This window comes from Plectropomus leopardus, chromosome 16 (genome assembly GCF_008729295.1).
Source record: "Plectropomus leopardus isolate mb chromosome 16, YSFRI_Pleo_2.0, whole genome shotgun sequence".
NCBI classification, from domain to species: domain Eukaryota; kingdom Metazoa; phylum Chordata; class Actinopteri; order Perciformes; family Serranidae; genus Plectropomus; species Plectropomus leopardus.
The window spans coordinates 26,667,972-26,690,370 of NC_056478.1; the positions used below are offsets into that span (position 1 = coordinate 26,667,972).

A 22,399-nucleotide genomic window follows, 5' to 3' on the forward strand; every position below is an offset into this window, starting at 1 on the left:
ATACTTTAAATCTTTGGGCTTGAGGGATGTCAAGTCAGAAGGTCCAAGTCCCAGAGATGGGACCAAGTCATTGTTTTACCAGTCTCACGTATCATGTCTTTGCACTCAAGTCACAAGTTATTTTCAGTCAAGACTGACAGGTCCCACGTCCTAAACTTTGAGTTTCAAGTCCCAAATAAGCTAAACTTTGCTGTTTGCCAAATGTAATGGCTATTTAAAAAAAAAAAAAAAAGAATGCATTTGCATTTATTAGTTCAACCAAGGTTTTTAGTTAACAATAGCTGAGCACTTGCTCTGTCAATATGAGCCTCGACTAACTTTTTTCTTTTTCAAATATTAAACTGAGTTGGTACTTGTTGCTTCTCCATCTGTAATTCCACACACAAAAAAAACCCCATCAAGTCAATAACAAGGGCCACCACTTAAAGGCCCCCAGGTATTTTCACATGATCTCATCTGGCACCTATTCAAAAAAGTTTCAACACTCAAAGAGTTGTTTTTGGCTTTCTGCACAACCACAATTATCACACGAGACAAACGCTTGGTGGTCATAAAAGCATTTAATCAGCAGACCCAAATACACAGTCCAGCTGTAATTCATACAGTTTATGCACACAAATGTCTCAAAATCATAACACATGGGTCTACCACCATTTAAACAAAGAGCAAATCAAAATATATTTCTGTTGTTTTATTCTTCAGAAACACATCTGAATTCATGCCTGGCATATTGCGTGCCTTAAAGGATAATGTAGTGTCATCTACAGCACTTTGTTTGCATCGACTTAATTTGGAATTTTGAGGCTGAATCCAATACAGGTTGAGCTGTTTTGAGTCATCATGCTGCTCCCTAGTTTTAATGTTTAACTTGCTGAAAGAACAGCAAACTGCATTCACTAGCTAGACTACACATGCACCTTTTGCTAAGGCAGTACATCATGCATCCTGTAGAGTAACTGAACCTCGGGGAGACAAAATCACCACCTCAGCTGTTCTGAGGTGCACACGCTGTTTTAAATAAACACAAATAACACAAAAACCATGTTGAAATACTTTTTTGATTTGTTGAAGTTTGGATTCACATAACCGTTCTTTATACCTTTTTTTTTTTCGCCTTGTGCCCACCTGCTTGGTCCCTCACACACAGCCGAGTGAAACATTGGGAGTGATATCCAAAAGATTTATCACGTAAGTCAGTCTTGCCCATCAACTGTAAGATTTACAAACCAAACAAAAAGAAAAGTAAAAAACATCCATGCAGTCCAGTTTTCACTCCAAAATTCAAAACTTAAGTGCAGATTATTTCCATTAACAATCATTTACACGTTGTCTTTTGTGGTCAAGTCTTTGTGCACACAGTCTCTTACATCAGTCCTGTCACAGCAGTGGTTTGTCTTCTTAATGCATAGACAATTCAAACACTTACATTCTCCATTATTAGTTACAGGAAACCACAAACAAAAATCAAAGAAATCAAAAATAATCCCCTCTTAACTGACTTAGTCCCAAAGGTAGTCACAGAGGCACTGTGAAGAAAGACAATCAATATCTGAGCCTCAATAACGGGCAGCGGGCCCAAAAAAGGTGTTTTTTTTTTCAGTAGTGACATTCAGAGTTTAAAAAGGTTTGAATGTGCAAACACAAGATCTGCGTCTTTTTCCTTTTGGATTAAATAAGACCTCATTTATATCTGAATCTATGACAATGGATTCAAATAAAATGGCTTTAAGGGTTCTTTATCGTCTCCACTTAGAGGATGACAGAAAGGTGCCATTGCTTGTCTCATATTATAAATATACTGAATAGACTTATAGTGCATTGGTTGCCTTCACATTTGTTTTTCAGGAGCGGGGTATAACTTTGGAGCAAAAACAGTGTGCAAGAAAAAAGTGTGACCTGTACAGAACTGCTACATATAGAAAGTCTTCTCAGTGAACATAAAGACTCGAAATCATCGAATGCAGCCCCTAAAGTGTTCAGTTTGTTTGTATTCATTAGCTGAACCTACAATACTTCTATCTGCTTGTTGTCTAATCTAAGCCTGCAATAGTTTCTGAGCACTGTCAAGACGTCTCGTCTACACTATGTTTTGTTCAGAGTTGGATGAAAGAATCCATGGATAGTCTTGCACATAATTATTACATATTAAACAAACAAGATATAATATGTAGTCTAGCTATTTGACAAAGTATGGCTAAATAACCCCATAAGAATGTCTCCCCAATTCTTGAACTATTTACTATATAACAATGAACTAAAAAAAAAAACAACCCAAAAACGACTTTTTATAGATCTTGTAGATAAGGATGGGACCATATACGATTTTATCGCAAATCAAGATTTAAAAAAAGCACTCGCAATAGGTTTATTGTTGATAATTTCCATTACCAAGATAATTGGGATTATTGTCTCCAGCGGCACCCAAAGAGACTGTGGGCAGTCAACAAGAAAAGAGACTGGAAAAAAAAAAGGCTGAATACGCACCAAGGATTGACTGATTATCAGCCTGGTTGGTTATCAGGTTCAATATTTAATATTTTTATGATCAGAGTCTGTATTTTTTTTTTCATCTGATAACCATTTAAAAATGCTCTTCTTTGGCTCTGAGGCAGCTGCCTGTCTCTGTCTGCAGTCGCCACTCTGTAACTGCACTCAATGTCCCGCCTACAGCTCGATCTGATTGACTAGTGACAGGACTAATAGCAGGGTTTCCCACACATTCATTTATTTGAGGCGGCCCACCACGACTACGTCTGGCACCACAAACAGATTTTCTATTTATGGAAAAGGACTGTTTATGAGGAGCGCTGTTAAATATACTATAAATATACTATTGTGTTATGCATTGCACCTCTTGGAGCGCAGAGTGTACTCTAGACACAGACGGAGCAGCAGAACTTCAGGCGCATTGTAAGTGAAACTGAACCGTTAATTCTGCTGGGTCTAAAAGTTTGCATCCACTTGCAGCAGCTGCTTCTTTCATTCATCGATCTGATCTGATTGCCATCTGTGCAGCGTTCGTGAAAATACAAAAACCTCTGAATTTAGAGAGGGGACACAGAATGATACAAAGGGATACATATATTTTTGACAACAAAAAAAGTCATTTTTTCTATTAACACTAAGACTTTCATTTTAACTGCAAATATATATCGGTTCCAAATATCAGTTATCATTCCCCTTGGTTAGTAATGATCTGTACTGGAATTGGCCTCTAAAAAAACATACAGGTCAATGGGTAATATACACCAAACTCAAAAAAACACAAACAATCGAAATCATTTGGTATATTTCATATCAAAAGATAAAATCCTATTTTAACTAGTTGAAAACTCTGGCTTTTAAAGATTGTTTTTTTTTTTTTTTTAACTTAAAACAGATGTGTCTGCGATGCAGTAAAAACATAAGTGATTCCAGTATGTTTTGCTGCCATTTTTCGAGCTTTAAGCATATTTAGTGCGATGATTATAAGGATAGTATCATGAAATAACATTTTTTATTTCATCCCATGCCTACTTATGGATCTGTAGGACACTTGCTTCCTGCTTTACACTGTAAGATGACTATGACCAGAAATTTGGATTATGGGCTACATTACTAAGACGTTTTGGAAGTGCGTAAAGCATAAGAACACAAGTCGTTTCAAGGAAAACGTGACTTGTTACATAGTTACTTTAAAAGGCAAGTAACAAATTATAGTCATTTTTGACTTGATGAATATGTCTTTCCCAAACTCTGTTTGACCAACCTCAGGAGCAAAGAGTTTAACTTTCTGTGCAACAAGGAGCTGATTGCAGGGACGCAGGTCATTAGATCTGGAAGCTCTCACTGCCTTCACAGCTGAGACTCGGCACTGTGGATCCCTCACTTTTTTCCCCCCATTTTAATCATGTGACTAAATTTGAGCAGGACTAGCATAAAACCACAAACGGATTTTCATCAATATGGGATCTGTAAACCACCTTCTGCTCCATGACTGTTGTGCTTTAAGGGCGAAACTGAAGTGAAAACAAAAACAACTTGTTCACGTATTGAAATATAAACTAGCGACAAAACCAGGCCATGCTGAAAATTTGTAACACCGTAAAAGAAGGTTAAAGAACGAATAAGAACAAACTGAAAATTAAGGAGCTGGCCGAATCAATCCTCACTCAAGGCTTCTTTTCTTCTTCATCTTCTTCTTCTGCCTCTATTTCTACGTTCTCCAGCAGAGTGTGCTTCTCATCCTCCGGCATGAGAGTGACGGGATTTAGGTGAAAAATGTGCCTGTGAATGAAAAATAATGAAACGATTCATTTTTGAATTTATTTAGGTATGAGAGGTCAGCTGGTCACGAATGACACGGCTAAGTATGTCTTCTAGATAGACTATTTGTTCGCTGAAAGAAACTCACTTGTGTTCACAAGTTGGGAAGAACATGTCTAAGATCTTCACGATGACCGCCGAGCCAACGACGCCGATCACCACCACCCACATGACCAGGAAGAAAAGAGGCAGTGACTCGGAGCTGAAGCGCCTCAGACGATCCCTCACTTTCTCCACCCACTGACACATGGCCTGACGAGAGGATGGACACAGAGACATGAGCATTTCCTGCTGGTATAAGGCTCTGTTACTACTACATGTTATAGGAGGGTGATCTATACCGAGCATATAGGCGGAGATTTCCGTCATAAACGGCATTCTCACTGGAATACTATGTGCTGTGTTTGCTACACCATAAAATCTGACAAGCTAACTTCACTTAAAATAAAACTGAGAAACTGACTGCCTTGAAAAAAAAGTAAGTAAATCTAACTATTAATCTTAATTTAAACGCACTTTATATCTAATTGTTAAGTTTACTTAATTTCTTTAAAACATTTTTAGGACTTTTACAGTTTACATTCGGCACTGCTCACCTCATCTATTTATTTATTTAGTTACTTATTTAATAACCCAGTGTTTTATTTATTATGATGTCATTATTTAACCCTTTGAAACCTGAGCAAACTGGTTTGAGTTCTTTCAAAAACATGGGAAGAAGGCAACTAGCAACCTAATGACTTTACAACACGACAAGAAATTGGTAAAAGGTTACACGGAAATTACTTGAAAATAAGCTACAACAAAAAAAGGAAAGTAAAAAACAAACAAGAGAATTACCCAAAACGCTGTTTTCTGGACATTTTTCCATAGTTTTTTGGGATAGTTTTCTATGATTTGTTTTTATTAATTGTCTCCCCCTTTTTAGAAACTAATTTTCAGGTCATTTGCTTTGCCACCTTTTTTCCATTTTTTGTGCAAATTGTGGGACATTTCTTGCCAAGTTGGTCATTGTCTTCCCCCCATGTTTAAAGAAACTGAGTAACATTTACTCAATTTTGTAGAGTTGTTGCAACTTAAAAATGACAAGTTTAATTAAAACAGTATTTCTATGTTTTAGCACCTTCAGTTAACCTGTAATCTGCTGGTTGCATATTAGTCAATCATATTTATATATTCCTAAACATGTTCAAAAAACAGAGCTCGCGGATCTGCTAACCTCAGCATTGGAAACATTTTCTTTTTGATGATCAAGTTCAGTCAGACTAACCTGGTTTACTTAAGTCGCTAACACTTAGAAAGAACAAGGTAATTTCACTTTTAATTTTTAAATTGCAACAACTTCACAAAAATTAAGTAAACACAGCTAAATTTCAAGAAAACTTAGCACTTAGATCAACAGTAAACATACATTAAGATTTATAGTTATATTTACCTTACTTTTTCAGGGCAATCGGTCTCTGTTATTATTTGAAGTCAGATCAACATGTCAGATTTGACAGTGTAGCTAGGGATGACAGATGTCTATAAATGTGGCATAATGATAAAAAAGGCCGTACAGACTGTGTCATCAGCTCAGTCCAGCATCAGACTTGACTCACTGAGTAAGATGATATATATTCTTTGGGCGGCGTTTCCATCTGAATCTGATCCGGCTGGCTCGGCTCTCTGTCATCAAATTCATCATCGTATCTGACATCATAGAGCAGGTCGGGGTCCATGCGGAGCGGAGTCTCTGGGAGCTTTCCCGGAGCTGCAGTCTCCTCCTGGGTGGTCTCTGTGTGCTTCAGGGGGTACTGGCTGGTGGTCTGGGAGATCAGCTGTTCCTCATCTGATTTTTAAAAATGTGAGGAAGTTGACACACCAAACTGGACTGCTATAGATTACCTGCATAATGATAATGAGGATAATTAAAAACACAATGTTTTCATACCTTTTCTAGGATTTGGTGGATCTGTGACAACCACGTCGTTCTCCCGGGGAACCCTGAAGATCTCACTGTGTCCGATGGGGTAGATGTTGGTGAACTGAGCCAGCTTCTGGAAATCTGGGCTCATCAGTATTTTCACCTCACACATGTCAGGCTGCTGGACCTGAATGATACAAACAAAAAGGGTGTGAAATCAGTATTCCAAATCATGTTTTACACAATACAGTATTACTGTATTTGATCAGTTCTGAAAAGCTATCATATGTTCTCAGGTAAGAAAACAAAGGTGTTCTCTGGATGTATCCTCTCCAATTGTCGTAAGAGATATTTACCTCTTTGCCTTCCATCTCTATGACTTCACTGAACACCTGCAGGGCCACCACCTCCTCTGAGTCGCTGTACAGCCGGTTCTGGCTCACCATCACCCGGGTGACAGTGGACACCAAGTCCCCAGATTCAAACTCACTGCTCCCATTGATGCTGTCTACTGGAAAAATATGATTCATTTACATGACATTTCTTCTACAATTTAAGGACGTGCTGTCAGTTCACGCTCCCCTTATAGATATAAACGTCTCATTGTAAGGTAACGAACACCAAATGATTCTTATATTAAGGCGATTATACACTAAAGACAACAAACTTATTGTATTATATTCAATTTCTGCCAACTCATCCCCGTAAATTCTACGCACTGGACCTTTAAATATCAAGTCACTTCTCAAGTAAAATCCCAAACCATAATTGCTTTTTAATGACCTAACATTGTAAATTAAATGCGTTCGACAATTTGAAGACATCCCATATTTATTGTAAAAATAATTCATTTCTAACAGGCAAAAAAATTTACTTTCTCATGGGTTACATTACTACTTTCTTCCGTAATGATTTAGTACATAAATGAATTGCTCCTAACTGGTGAACACCGAAGTAATGTGAGGGAAAACTCACAGAGAAGTGCCTGACAGTTGAACCTGGTGACCCCCGACAGCTCTACTGGGATGTCATTGACCAGCACCTGCTCTTCGCCCACCGATATGTTTAAATTGATCTGAAAGGAAAAAAATAACAACATTAAGGTTTGGCTGATTTGTTGAGCTACCTCAGTACCTTGATAAGCCAATTTGCTTATACAGTTGATTCTCAACCAGGAGTCTGGGAAACTCGAGGGGTCCTTGAGGGAGTCCCAGTGGGCTCCCATAAAAATGGGGAATATTTAACATATATTTCAGGGTTAGAAGTTAGCATCAGCCAAATGCTCATAAATATGCAAGCAGCTGCTAAATTTGCTTCACTCACCAGGCTAAAAAAACAAACAAACAAAAAACCAAACAAACAAGCAAAAATGATGGTAGTCTATTGAGTGGCTGCTAGATTTTAGAATCTACCAGACATTTTTTGACCAAATACCCCTTTATCACTATTGCAACAATATTTTAGGGCTGACTGCTGGTGTTTCTACTAAATGTTTACACAATCAGATTTTTGATAAATGATCACAAGTAACATACATATAATGCCTAAGTGGACAAAACAGTCTGATTCAGAAAATTACATCACTTTACTGTATTTTAGCATTTAAACAAAGAAAAGACAATAGCTACAAATTACAATATCCAAAATCTAAGACGACAACTTATCTTATATCACGATATCGGTGTAATATCGAGATATAGCCCAGCCTTAAAAACCACTGATTTAGTAAATTGGCTTTTAGTTTTTACCTGCAAGTTGTTGGACCCCTGCAACTGTGTGTCCGCCAGTGTCCCCGCTGTGACGTTAATCAAGATGTTTTCCTATGGAGATCAATGTTTAAAAGATTAAAGAAAACACAGAATAACAACATGACTGCCAGTCATACCTAGCCTACGCTCGGTAAGCTAACGCTATGCTATCATTATCAGGTTAGCTTAATATTTACTGTGGCTGACATCTCACCGTGTTCAGCTGCCTCTGCGCCGACTCTGTGCGCGTTACTGAAGCAAAAAGGAGACATATAACACAAAGTGCTGCACCTGCCGTTCCCATTTTGTGAGGACTTTACTTTCCAGTAGCAGGAGAGCTAACACAAAAACATTGAGAAAGACATGTAAACTGCGCACGCGCATGGAATTTCCAAATCCTCTTCTCGCGAGATCAGTATAGTCAGCATGGCGGTGCTCCTTGAAACGACGCTTGGCGATATTGTTATTGACTTGTTCACAGAAGAAAGACCGAAAAGTAAGAAAACTGATGCATTTGCACATAACGACAGCACATTTGACGAACTATTTGTCGAGTTGAGAAAGCCACAAACAAGCTGGAGCACAGAATAACAGGTTGCTAGCTAAGGCTGTTAGCTTGTTTGCGTCTTAGTCATTTGATTATTTTACGTAGAGATTTAACGTTGAATGGGCAACAACTGGAATAAAGCGACACGCGCGTAATTTGGCCTTAATTTATGTACGCTAAACAGACGTGAAGTGTTATTGAGGGTTTGCTAATGTTTAAGTTAAGTGCTGTCTGTTTAACCACCGTGCCCTTGTGTTTGCAGCTTGCCTGAACTTTCTGAAACTATGCAAGATAAAATACTACAACTACTGCCTCATCCACAATGTCCAGGTAAAACTCAGTGCTTGCTTGTAAACTTCTCTAACTACACTTTTATTCAGTCTCAGCTGACCTAAATGAGTCTTTACTCAATACACCTGAAGAGGGCGATATAGTTGGAGGCCAGTTTTTAAAAGTTTACTTTTTAGGTCAGTGGAATAAATTAAGCTAACTTTCTGAGGTCATGGTCACCTGCAAAATGAGTTTACACGTACTGACCAGAAAGACACTCAAAATGATAACAAAAGGCCCTTTTGCACCATCATTGAATGGGCTCTGCTCTGCTTTCTGCACCTACTTTCAAACCCCAAAATAAATTGGTCTGGGACCTAAAAAGTTGGCTCCTCGCTGGAACCAAAAACAGCAGCTCTTTCTTTGACATGTAATGTGAATCATCAGCGAATGTGTCATGTTTGTGCAATAAAGGTTAGAAAGACAGAATTAAGAAGGCAACATTAAAGACATAAAGTAAGAAGTTATTGGGGAAAAAGTGTGTAGTTGTCGCATTAATAGATGGTCACCACATGTTGTTTTTTTTAAAATAAAAGTATATTTGTAATAACATAATAAAATTTCACAGGTAAACATTTCAGTCCACCATATTGATAGTGCTGTTTACTTCTGTGATGCATTTGGCAATGCCCTGTGTTGATTATGATCAAAACTGGCAGAAAAGTGTGCCAGTTTGCTTGATAATACCAACGTTTCAAGAGTCCTGAACTGAACCAGCTCAAGAACCAGAGCTTATTTGGTGGGAAAAGAGACACAAAAAGACAAGGGTTGGCAGATTATCGGTCTGGCTGAATACCAGGGCCAGTATTTGGCATTTTGCAGATTATCTGTATCTGCATTTTATTTTAATCATTGCTAGTCAAACTAATTAATGAAAAAGTGTGTATTACCTTCAGTCAGCACCAGGGAAGGCAGGCTGCAATACATGCAGAGAAAGTTTTTTACATGTTCAAAAAAAATAAAAAATCAAATAAAAAAAAGTCTCAACATGGGAGGAACTTTTACTTTGTAAAACCTCAGGGATATATTTGTCTTCATGTTTTAATTTAAATTTTAGTAAACTCTATAAAAAAGTTGCTGGGAACGAACTGTATGTGATGTTGAAAGGTTCCAGTTTGATCAAACTTTTGCTGAAGTCATTTAAACAAAGTTTTGTGTTGAAGTTTGTCATATTCTGAATTCAAAATTTCCAAAAATATTTTCATTTTTATTGTAAATGTATATTGGTTCCAAGTATCAGTTATCAGTCTCATTGAGAACTGACAATCAGTATCGTTATCAGCCCTGAAGAACCAATGTCAGTCAACCCAAACATAAAGACCGACAAGACATGCAAAGGAGCTGCAAAGCGATAATAACTACAGAAAAAAGGGCCAAAACAATCACAAAGAGACACAAAACAAACAGGAAAAAAGACAAAAAAAAACTTCAAGGAGGCAAAACACTGCAAGGAGACACAGAACTACCACAAGGACAAACACAATTACAACAGAGACAAAACACAAAAAGATGCACAATGACTGCAAAAACACACAAAGCAACAAAACAAGAGACACAGAGAAAAAAAATCAATTAATTTTCATCTTAATTTGCTAAGTAGTTATCCAATAAAAGTAGTGGAAGAAAAAGTACAAATTTCCCTCTGAAGTGTCGTGAGGTAGAATTGAAAATTGGCCTGAGATTAAGATATTTAAGTAACCTCATATTTGTAGTAAAGTACAGTACTTGAGTAAATGTATTGAGTATAGGAGTTTTTGTTTACCCCTGAAATTTAATAATCCAGGCATTAAAATTTTCTCTAAAACATTATCTACATTTGATTACATGGTATTAGTGCATTTTTAAAATGTTCCTCAGATATAAAACTTTTCCTTCTGTTGGACAACACTTTGTGGACTGTGAAAGTGTGATGTTTTTCTCTTAAATTGGTACAAGTGCTCTGGACCACTCGAAAAATTTACTTTTACCTAAGAGAAAAGTAAAAATAAGAAAATATTGGTGAATCACAAAAATCTGTGGGTAATCAAAAAATAAGAACAAATCCTGGATATAAGCAAACATTCAATGCCTGCAACACTCCATATTTCAATATTGTAAAAACACAGTTGCATCTGATATTATGGTGACAATGGGAGTCAAGTAAGCTAAATTGTTAATTGCAGAACAACCACAGTAATAATCAGCAGTCATGCAGTTTTACACATCATTTCAAATTAAACAGAGATTCATGTCTGCAAACACAGTTACTTTTGGCCTGTGTAGAAGCTGCATCGGCCTTACAATAAGTGTCTTTTATACACAAGTTATTTACTCTTTTTTTGTGAGAAGTGATGGCAAGTCTTTCCCGCCACATAGTGCCTACGACTTGGATTGATTTTGAATGACAGCAGGGTAGATTTCTAAATATTGTTTTGTCTATCATCTCCCCTCATAATCTTATTATTAAAAAAATTTACATTAAAAATCTGTTCCAGTGTAAGATCTTTAAACATATGAACATTTGTTTTTGGGTTGTTTTTTTTGTAATTTAACTGTGATAAATACATAAAGTAAACACAGCAGCAGACAGTATTGTCTCAAAAAGTGACATGAACAGTGTCTTCTGGTAAAAATCAGGCTCTTGTGAACATGCTGTGGTCTCCCAATTTATCTGTCCTGCTGGACATCATGTTCGTCAGCAGTAACACTGTTGGTCTTCTCCTCAGAGAGACTTCATTGTGCAGACTGGAGATCCCACTGGGACGGGGCGTGGTGGGGAATCTGTCTATAGGTTGGTCATCTTTATCACCACTGTTGACTTTTTTTGACACCGCAAGTTGAACGCTGTGACTAATTTTCTCTCGTGTGTGTGTGTTTGTGATTAGCAAACTGTACGGAGACCAGGCCCGCTTTTTTGACGCAGAGAAAACGCCACGCATCAAACACCGGAAGAAGGGGATGGTGTCCATGGTGAACAATGGAAACGAGCAGCATGGTTCACAGGTGACCTGCTCCACGTTTGTACCAGTAGCAGTCCATTCTGATAGACATTTCTACCTGACAGATTAAAGTACTCCACATTTATACAGGTAGTAGTCCATTCTGATAGTATTGTTGAGGGTTTTTCTTGTTTTGTACCACTGGGCCTGGAAAAAATGGAAGGGGAAACACTGTATTGGTCCTTGAAAAGTCATGAAATTTTCTTCCATGAAATTTTGTGGGAGCCCCGAAGAGACAAAATGCTTTATACTAGTTTAATAGTTTTACTTGATCAGCCAAGTTAAAAATATTTTGTATATATATATATTGTATTGTCGTTGAAGAAACCCTTTTGATATAAAATAGAAATAGTAATATTTTACATTTGCAAAGTTTCTATTATGTTATATTTACCCATGGATTCTCCAGCATAAATCATCTCAAATCTGTAGAATCTTCCTTCAGGATCTGGTGTGCATAATTTGTTTTTCTTGTCCTCAGTTTCTGATTACCACAGGTGAGAACTTGGACTACCTGAATGGAGTCCATACTGTGTTTGGGGAAGTGACAGAAGGCATGGACATCTTGGCCAAGATCAACGAGACCTTTGTGGACGAGGACTTTGTCCCATTTCAAGATATCAGGTGAACTGAGAGAAACTGCTTGTATTGTAGTATCCTATGTGTCGTATTTATTATTTCTTAGAACCAAACAACGGCAACACCGATCCAGTGTGTGATTTTAGACAGTATATCGGCATTGAGGAAACAAAAGAGGCTTGACAGGCATGACGTTTAACACAACAGCATCAGCCTCTAGTGTGGCATACAACATACACATCGGCAGCACTTTCTAAACAATAATCATGGCAATAACAATCATTTACCGTCCCTGCTGTATGGCAGCTGATCCCGTCCTCAGCTTTGGAGGGTAAGGAGCTCCTGAGCCTCATTGTTTTCCCAATTTACAGACATTTTCGGTCGCTGTTCTTCCTCGCTGAGTTAGCTGCAAATTGCTGTCAGCTTTCTTTTGAAATCTCCTTGCATTTGGTCGCATGCATAACGTCATCAAAACATCACACCCATGCTGCTCATGATTCCTTCCTGCCGGCTGTCTTGTTTATACAAACGTCATTTTGACTCTGTTACTACCTCTGGTGCTGGCTGGCTGTAACTTTTTTTATTCAGAAATGAATAAAAAATACAACCTTTTCAAGTTGAATGTCCCCACTTAAGCCAAAATTACAAATCACATGTTCCTTGTCGGTGCTTACTTTTGTTTTAATGCCGTGCAGAATGCTGTGTCCAGTTAAAGTCTGACTGAGGTGTTTACATGACAGAGTAGCTCAACTTCCAATGGCATTATCTGGGTGTGTTAGTCGGATTTCGAGATATTTGATTTAGTCCGATTTCAGTCAGACTTACATGCTTACATGTACTTTAAAAGTCCAGTTGTAGTTGGACCAACACAATAATCAGACTTTTGCTAACATCAAGTCTTACAGTCATGAGATGACAGTGTCATTTTGCTGCAGGATAAACCACACAGTGATCCTGGAAGACCCTTTTGATGACCCTCCTGATTTGCCAGTGCCCGATCGATCCCCAGAGCCCACCAAGGAGCAGCTAGATGTGAGTGCAGGAAGATAATTCTTACATTTTTTTCCCCTCACCTAATATGAAAAATTGTATACATCATATTCTGCATAAATAACTACAGCTGTTTCATCCGTGGGTGAACAGAGTGGCCGAATCGGAGCGGATGAAGTGATCGACGATACGGATGGAAAAGGAGCCGAGGAGTTGGAGGAGAGGTTGAGGGAGAAAGAAGCCAAAACTCAGGCCATCCTGCTGGAGATGGTGAGAGGAAGAAATGTGCTCTCAGCCTTCAACTGCAGATACCTCAGATGCTGTGTGAGACATTAATGCACTCTCTTGTCATACAGGTGGGTGACCTCCCTGATGCAGATGTAAAACCTCCAGAGAACGTCCTGTTTGTGTGTAAACTGAACCCGGTGACCACAGACGAGGACCTGGAAATCATCTTTTCTCGCTTCGGGACCATAAAAAGGTGAGGCTAACCTCCGACTTTTACATAATACTGGTTCGTTGTCAGGATGTTTAAAAATGATTTGTACATGTGGAAACTGCCTCCAGACCCCCCTTGCATTTTTTTTGCCCCTGATGAGTTTGCACCCCTGATTAACTATCACTTTTACTTTATTTCACTTTATTTAAACAAACATTTCTCACCTTCTTGTTTGTAGCTGTGAGATCATCCGAGACTGGAAAAGTGGAGATTCCCTCTGTTACGCTTTTATTGAGTTTGAAAAGGTGAGCATCTTACGTGTCTCCTTTTTTTTTTTTTTTGCAAAATATATTTATTGTGGTTTTCTTGTATTATCTTTTACAGTAAGAATATAACAGTTACACACACAATACAAACAGAAGGATACAAAAGGATACAAATTACGCAATATATACAAAATATAAAAATATAAACAAGACAGACACACAAAGACAAAACAAAAACAAACCAAAAATTGTTTACAAAAGTGCCTTTAAAGTGAATCTTACACTTCCATCTATGTGTCCACTAAATGCACAATATGTAGTATAATATATAAGAATGTGGGGATGTGTTTAAAGTGAGAGTGACATAAGAAAATCAATATAAATTGCATGTGTTAAGTACGGCCCTTGAGTCAGAATTTGGTTAGCCTAGCTTAGCTTTAGGATTACAAACAGAGGGAAAGAGATAGCCTGGCTCTATTAACAAATAACAAGAACTTACACTCACAGTTACTGAGTTTTGTTGTCACAGGTTGCCAGTTTGATGCCATTGTGTAGAGACCTACAAAATGTCCCTGTACTCATTAAATGTATCGTGTCACTGTTGACATTGAACTCCTTATTTTACTCTCTGAAAGAAAGGGAATGACTGTGTTGCCCAAACTGTAGAGCTACTAAAGTATGTGCAATGAGGGTATGTTGACAAGACACTAATAACCTTTATTGCATAGACTTACAATATGTCACCCTAGCTGTAGTGATGTGTGCTAGAAATGCATAGAACGTAAAATGTAAAACCTAAACGGTTCCCCGGTTCAGGTGAGGTCCCCTTTAAAGTCACTTGGTCGTTTTCACACATCAGGAACTATGACACGGTTATATATTTTAGGTTTTTGCATTACGATGCTTAGTGGTCATTAGTGAATGGCGTATTAGGGAAAGTGTCTGGAGGAAAGCCCCCCACAGGATGTGAATAACTGAAGTCGGACATGAACTTTTGTTGTTCTTGTTATGACACATTGCTAACCATCACATGGGCTGCTGGAGTCATTATGATAGAGAAGTGCTCTTATAGAGATGTGAAAGTTCTATAAATAGACTATATTTACCATAACTGCGGTACATTGTTGGCTGGTCCATAGTAGATGTACCATGTTTGAACTTGTGAACTTGGTCAGGCAGGTTTTGCTGCTGGTGTTTAGTCCTTTAACCTTTAACTGTAAATCAAAGCAGATAACCCCTGAGATTACACTCGGCCACAGTATCGTGAATGATAATGCTGGATATGGTTGAGTGTAATCAACATTTAAACCATTAGAGGGCGCTGAGTGTATTGTTGTAGATACAATGTGTTTTTACTCAGACTTCTACTAGTGACATTCAATAATAAAATTAAGCAACTTTATGAAATTGAATGAATTGTCCTTGTAAATGACCAAAAAAACAGTGTTATGAATATTATAGATAAGTGGCAGCCAAGGGTTTTTTCCACAAGAGGAGCAATAGTGTATGTCAGAATATAAAACAATATTTAGACATATATTTAAAGCAGGTGATGTGTTGCTCTTAGCTAGTGTGTCAGGTTGGACAAGAGGCTGAAAAAAGAAAAGAAGTAGAGGCTGCCCTGGTGACGCGGTGGTTTGGCACTTGTATACACAGACAATGAAGGCTCTCTTGTTCTTAGATATCTGATAGCAAACACGGAGTGATACGGAATTATGAAGTGATAACAAATTTCTGGAAATGGTTTCCAGCAAGAAGACTGTGAAAAGGCCTACTTCAAAATGGACAACGTGCTCATTGATGATCGCCGGATTCACGTGGACTTCAGCCAGTCAGTCGCTAAGATCAAATGGAAAGGCAAAGGTATGCGCACTGACGCCTCTGTGGTCTGCATGTTTTGAATATTTCTCTTTTTATTCTAAAGGAAGAACAGATTTTGACAGTCTTAACCCAGTTTCAGTAGACATTGTCCTTGTCCTCATCACCTTGAGTTAAGTCTGAAATGGTGTTTCATAAGCTGTGATCACAGCCTTGTCTGTCTCCTAGGTGGAAAGTACACTAAAGATGACTTCAAAGCGTACGAGAAGGACATGGAGAACCGATCCAAACTGGCTCTCAAAGATCAAGTGAAGCCGAAACAAGAGTATCCTTTTGTGTTAATAACCTGCCATTTCATCGCCCAGTTTTTCCACTAAATGTCATAACATATTGGTTTGTGCAGTCTCTGTTGTGGTGGCAGATTGATTTCACAAAAAACGTTCAGCACCGACTTTGTCAACTTTGTGGAGATTTCTTTAATTTTTTCCAAAGTTCCAAATACGACCTGCTAATCGAGGAGGAAGAGGAGGCGACCAGCCATTGGCACTCTGAGAAGAAACACAAGGAGAAGAGGCACCATCATCATTCAGATGACGAGGACAGCAGGAAGTCCAAAAAGCACAAGGTATCTACATGCAAACGCAACAGTATTTTAAAATTGTGCTAGACTCTCCCTGTGGTGATATTATAAGGGTAGAGTAAATTACAGTGCAGGTTCTTCTTTAGCTGCATGGAAGTGGTATAGTCTAGATGCTACAGGGAATCTAATCTAGAAGTATTTTTTTCTGAATCTGTGAGTAGGATTACATGACATTTACTTTGCAAAATCGTCATAAATAACACATGCCTCAAAAAGAAACGTTTTTTTGTACGTTTCTCAGGACACCAGCATGATCGGGGCTTTCTGGTTGTATGCATTCTGTATATGAATTGTTAATGTAGGCTTCATTAAGCTTCTCTTCACTTCAGCCGTCAGCAGTCTGTTATATATTCACACTCACATTCACACACTGCTTGCCAAGGCTACCATACATTGTGCCATCTGCTACTCAGTAACTACTCACATGCACTCACACAACAGTGGCGCTGCATCAGCAGGAATTTGGGGTTTAGTTCGTTGCCCAAGGATACTTTGACTTGTTGACCGGAGGAGCCGGGGATCAAACTGCCCATCTTCCGATTGGTTGACAACCTGCTCTACCTCTGAGCCACAGCCTCCCCATTCAGAAATCTGAGGGTTAAGAAGTCTTTTATCTGGTTAGAGATAAAGTTAAAAATGACCAAGATTCAGAAGTGCATGTAAAAATGAGGCTTAAAACTGGATAAAAAAAATACCTGGTGCATGCACAAAGGGAATATGACGCCACTGGCTGGAATGTTTGGGATAATGTGAGTGGGCAACCGAAAACTATATATGGACACTGGTGTAGTTGTTTTTAGACCTTTTAATGTGGGGAAGTTACGTATTATGTCTTAAAGAGTGAAGTGATGGTGGCACAGGTGTATGGTGACATCTCATTCATGATTTTGTGTTAAGGCTTAAAAGTGTGCTGGATATTAAGCGTGTGGTATTTATCACGTAATAGGTTCCTTGAGAATTTTTCCTTGATAATTCCTGTTCAGTATGACACTAAGGTCTGCCATCTCGTCGCTGTAACGCACTGACTAATAAACCTGTCTCACATGTCCAACACCTAGGGAGGAGCAGAATTCTATATTTAGGGCTTTCCCAGTTTGTAATTAAACCACAACAAAAGAGCATTTCAATGAGGAAATAAAGATGTTAAAATTCAGATCAAGACAACAGGAAGCTATCCTTAACACCTTGTCACCGTACCGCCATTAGTTGAAATTAGCAAATGTCACGGTTAATCGTAACCAGGATGTCCACACGCAGGCAGACAAACAAAGCCTTCTTCCCAGAAGCAGGTTTACTCATTTGTCTGGATCATTGTTGAGTAACTCGCTGACACCTGGAGCAGTGACTGATGCAAAGAGAGCTGTTCCTGATAACTCAGTAAACCTGAGCCTTTGAATCAACAGGCCCCTGCATGCTCACACACACACACACACACACACACACACACACACACACACACACAGTCCACCATGCCGTCTCTCAAGTTCATTTACCCAGACAAGTAGTGCAAAATTAACTAAATATTTAAAATTCTGAATTTTATTTTGGTTTTGCATTGCATCTTGCACTTTCTGAAATATTTTACAGTAGAGATGCAGACAGGAAACTGAGGCAGAGGGAGTTCTCTGTTTGAAAAGTAACTTTGAATTATTCAAACATTGTTTTTGCGATACTGTCCTGATGAGACGATATCATTAACACAGTGGTTCCGCCTGACCAGAGAAAATACAGAGTTAAATGGATGTGACTCATGTTGGGAAAACAAACAAGAGTTTGTTGAAGCTATCATGCTGACTTTTACGTCACCACAATTCTGCATGGATCCTTTTTTTATTAGTTGCTTTCCCAATTATTGTTAATAGTTGATAAAAAAAGATGTGGCATGGAATTGCATGAACTTTTTTCAGCTTCTGAAAGGGGGCCATGACAAAAAAAGTGCAATAATACAAATACAAATTGCATGATGGAAAATGTAAAAACGATGGCAATATATATATATATATTATATTATATATATATATATATATATATATATATAATATTTTCACTTTTATTCTGCTCATGGAAACAGTTATTTGCTACATTATATTCTTTATTCAGCAATACTACCAGAAAAAAAGAGAGAAGAAAAATCTATCCAAAATACTACTGTTACATGTAAGGAAGCCTAAAAATGAAAATGGTCTGTTTTGGGGACCAAAGTGCTGTCCACACCCCGTATGTTTTGAGAGGACTCTGGTCCTCTGTTGTTCCTGCTGACAGGTGTCACTGTACTTGAGCCTGTTTTACAGGGACTGTGTTAACATGCAAGAAGTTACCTAACTGGCAGCCTGGTGTGGCTTAAGTTTGATCCTTCTATCCCCTTCACATTGACCTCTGATTATTTTGAGTTTCCTTGTTGTCGTTAAAACATATCTGTCAGCCTGTAGCGCCCCGCCCACTGACAGCATTCTGTTACTAAAAGCGATTAAAGAAGGTGTGCAAGCAAAGGTGCAGCCGGCTTCTTCCTATAGAAATAGATCAGTGGCACATGGGAAACATGGCTATCTGAAAGGAAGAATTCACCATTAAAACAACTGGGTTAAAACGAGGAAATTAACCTGTGGTCTTAATTTAAACAGCAAAATTGTGTCGAATCTCATGATATAAAATGGAAAAAAAGAAAATTCCAAGATGTGATAAACTGACTTCATAAAAATGAAACAGTAGGATGTGTTGTTGTCCAAAAAAAACTCATATGTAAATACGAATCCATTCTGAATAACTAAAACTCATTTTCCTCAGTAATGACACACCCGTACCAGCTGCTCGCTCACTATTACTTTACCCCCCGCTAAAAAAATCTAATATAACATGTTGAATGAATGAATAACTTTATTTCAAACTAAAATTAAAATACATAGAAACAAAACAAAAACACAAGTGCCTGAAAAGGACTAGGTAGAAGTAAAAACTAATAAATCTCTACCCCTTTCTTACTTTTTTCTTTTAACACACACACATATATATATTATATTAACAAATTCCCAAATTTATTTACAGCCAGTGTACACAAAACCATTTTCCTAGTTTTCCTATGACCAAATTAAATATATATATATATATATATATATTAGATTTAATAAAATCCAATAATGCAATAACTCAAGCAGTAACGTAATAAAATGTCATGACTTATATAAACATTGATATGGTGTGTGTGTGTGTAGTGTGTGTATATATATATATATATATATACACACACTACACACACACACACCATATCAATGTTTATATAAGTCATGACATTTTATTACGTTACTGCTTGAGTTATTGCATTATTGGATTTTATTAAATCTTTTATCAGGTTAGAGATATTATATTGGGTGCTACAACCCTTACATATCTCATGAGGTTAAGTTAAGGTTAAGTTGACATATTTCCACATATGGTAATACAAACCAGCCAGACTGCTTCATCACATAGAATGTAGCGCAGCCACCACCGGTTTGTCAGTGCCATATTATGTTCATTTGTCCTCATTTATATTGCCTTACCAGTATTTATTATGTTTTTGATTGCAGTCTGTACAACCATAATTTATCTCTGCTGCCATTTGTCATGTGAAACACTGGTATAATCCCCAGTTTTGAAAGATACATATAAATGGCTTGTAATTATGAGATGCTATGTCATAATTATGTAATCAGGCTCTTGTGCTCAGTAATAGGCAGGGAAGGAGCATATAAAGCAGTAGCAGCCAGTAAATGACACACACACACACACACACAGTAAACACTGCTGTTTTTTTCACACATTAATGATGGTACTAAGACTCTCTTTTCAATAAGAGCAGGTAGTACACTGTGAGGTTTCCACTGAAGATGAATTGTTTCCAGGAAGTAACACTTTTTCCAGGAAGTACACATCCCCGAATCATGCCCTTTCGGTGCTTGAATTTCTAAACTTGTGCTGTGGTAAGTGTGGGCAGCAGTGGCTTACTAACAACTGCATAGTCACAGTGCACTGATAGTTTGCACATGCTCACTTTACTCAAAATATGATTACTATGATATGATAATTCTGACTTCTTTTCATAAATATTATAGTGTCACTATATCTTGTTTTGAATTATGAGCAAATTGGCTTGATTGCCTTAAAAAAACATGGGAGGAAGGCAATGAGCAACTTAAGAAGAAATGATCCAAAAAGTCGATGGAAATTTGGTTGAAATTTGTTTTTTTTTCTTTGCGTGGAAAAGGGTTAAAAAAATAACAATGACTCGCACAGAATTTTAAATACAGGACTGTTAATTATAAATTAAGTTTTTGAAATTATTCCCTAGCCTTTAAGAAAAAAAAATCTAATTAATTTTTTTCTCATTGCATTTTTCACCCATGTTTTTGAAAGAAATCAAACCAATTTGCTTTAGGTTTAAAAGTTTAAATGCTTGTGAAAGGTGTTTAAATGCACCAAAAAAGTAATGTCGATTCAGGTTTCAAAGAGTTAACTATTATAAATTAGAGAGGTTCCTCTATATTACACCAGTTTTAATCTATGATAAAATGTAGAAACCAGTAAGTAATAATTGAGGGGAAAAATACTTAATGGGGGGGAAAAGTTTTATAAATGTGGCATTCATGAGCTTCCATACATTATGATTTTAAAGATTATTCCATGTAATTTACAAAACTGCCCAAAGCGCTTGCTTTGTTTTTAATAAGGCAGTGTTAAACCTAAATAGAGGGCTGCAGTGCAACTATACTTGCCTGTTTTTACAGATTTGTCCTTACTGTCTCACACTCTCACATCCTCTCTGACATTTTCAGGACAGCGAGGACAGTCGGCGAGACAGAAAGACAGGGCGCCAGCGCTCCCGCTCCCGTTCCCGCTCCAGAGACAGGGACCACAAACACAGCAAGTCCCAGCTGAAACACGGGAAAGAGAGCCGCGACAAAGGCTACAGCCACAAGGAAAGGAGCCACAGCAGCTCGTCCAAGAAGTCCAGTGACAAAGACAGGAGTAGGTACAGGTGAGGGAGCGGAGCCACAGAGAGGTCATCTGTATTCAACATGAATAATATGGCATCTCAATATTAAAGCCGTCGTAACTACCGGCTTTCTTTATTATCTCGTGACCTTGAGTTTTAGGAAAAAAGTTGTATGATTATCAGGTCTTTGTTATTTTGTCTTGAAGAACAAATGTTTGAGCAATGCTTTTTTTTATACGGATATTAAAAAAAAATCTTCCAAATGTGACATTTGTCTTTTGAATTTTATCAATTATAACTTAATACCTCTGCTTAGCCACATTTCAAAGGGAAATATTGTACTTTTTGATGCACTCTGTTTAATAAATGTAGTCACTAATAACTCTACAGAGTCGGAAAAATTCATTCATTCATCATTTTTGCTTTTAGTTCTCATGCCTTTTTTGGTCCTTCCCGTATGGCATTACAAGACAACGCTATTCTGCAACCATCCTCCGGTCCCCATGTACAAAACAAAATGTGGAAAAGAAAAAAAAACTCAAAAGGAACATGAGTTAAAATCTAAACATAAACAATATTCCAAATAAACTGCTTACATGAGAAACTACCAAACATTTACAAATTATCTCGGTTATCGAGACTTTCTCCAGATATCTGGCTAATTTGTATTTTTCAAATGTGACCAGATATCTCAGTCTTTGGGAGTCTCCCATATTTACAAAATCAATATCTATTTTTAACTTGCTAAACAAAGCCCAGTCACAAGATTGCCATCATGCTGCAGCATTTCCGTGGGTATTTTCCAAACCTGCCTTGGTCTCAGTTCAGCAATCTCAGACCAAAATTTGATGTTTGAAATATCTTTGACTTTAATACCTGCCCTC

General features: G+C 37.7%; 2 protein-coding genes across 3 annotated transcripts; one reads left to right on the forward strand and one right to left on the reverse strand.

Moving 5' to 3' along the window:
* Nucleotides 1-541: 541 nt before the first annotated feature.
* Nucleotides 542-8,329, reverse strand: ginm1 (glycoprotein integral membrane 1). 2 transcript variants are annotated; one of them, XM_042503079.1, is made up of 8 exons: nt 8,174-8,329; nt 7,960-8,031; nt 7,187-7,286; nt 6,568-6,719; nt 6,239-6,398; nt 5,907-6,136; nt 4,394-4,557; nt 542-4,266 (listed from the first exon to the last, which is right to left on the reverse strand). In XM_042503079.1, exons 1-8 carry the CDS (start codon nt 8,261-8,263, stop codon nt 4,152-4,154), a joined length of 1,083 nt encoding a protein of 360 aa, XP_042359013.1. In that variant the 5' UTR covers nt 8,264-8,329; the 3' UTR covers nt 542-4,151. The 2 variants fall into 2 exon arrangements, with proteins under 2 accessions (XP_042359013.1, XP_042359012.1); XM_042503078.1 differs by having other exon boundaries at nt 6,568-6,722.
* A 16-nt stretch (nt 8,330-8,345) lies between these two features.
* Nucleotides 8,346-21,864, forward strand: ppil4 (peptidylprolyl isomerase (cyclophilin)-like 4). The gene is made up of 13 exons (XM_042503077.1): nt 8,346-8,455; nt 8,769-8,836; nt 11,542-11,606; nt 11,701-11,818; nt 12,296-12,438; nt 13,329-13,425; nt 13,537-13,653; nt 13,740-13,864; nt 14,061-14,127; nt 15,840-15,951; nt 16,135-16,231; nt 16,399-16,531; nt 21,355-21,864. The coding sequence occupies exons 1-13, from the start codon at nt 8,386-8,388 to the stop codon at nt 21,559-21,561; spliced, it is 1,419 nt and encodes a 472-aa protein (XP_042359011.1). The 5' UTR covers nt 8,346-8,385; the 3' UTR covers nt 21,562-21,864.
* The last annotated feature ends 535 nt before the right edge of the window (nt 21,865-22,399 follow it).

What these genes read in the sequence shown, in the direction of transcription:
- ginm1 (XM_042503078.1), bottom strand. Translation starts at nt 8,263, where the DNA reads ATGGGAACGGCAGGTGCAGCACTTTGTGTTATATGTCTCCTTTTTGCT. An exon ending in CAACTGTCAGGCACTTCTCT is followed by an intron (nt 6,723 to 7,186) that starts GTGAGTTTTCCC and finishes ATATTTTTCCAG; the next exon opens with TAGACAGCATCAATGGGAGC. An exon ending in TCCACCAAATCCTAGAAAAG is followed by an intron (nt 6,137 to 6,238) that starts GTATGAAAACAT and finishes TTTAAAAATCAG; the next exon opens with ATGAGGAACAGCTGATCTCC.
- ppil4 (XM_042503077.1), top strand. Translation starts at nt 8,386, where the DNA reads ATGGCGGTGCTCCTTGAAACGACGCTTGGCGATATTGTTATTGACTTG. An exon ending in AGGCCATCCTGCTGGAGATG is followed by an intron (nt 13,654 to 13,739) that starts GTGAGAGGAAGA and finishes CTTGTCATACAG; the next exon opens with GTGGGTGACCTCCCTGATGC. An exon ending in CAAGTGAAGCCGAAACAAGA is followed by an intron (nt 16,232 to 16,398) that starts GTATCCTTTTGT and finishes TTTTTTCCAAAG; the next exon opens with TTCCAAATACGACCTGCTAA.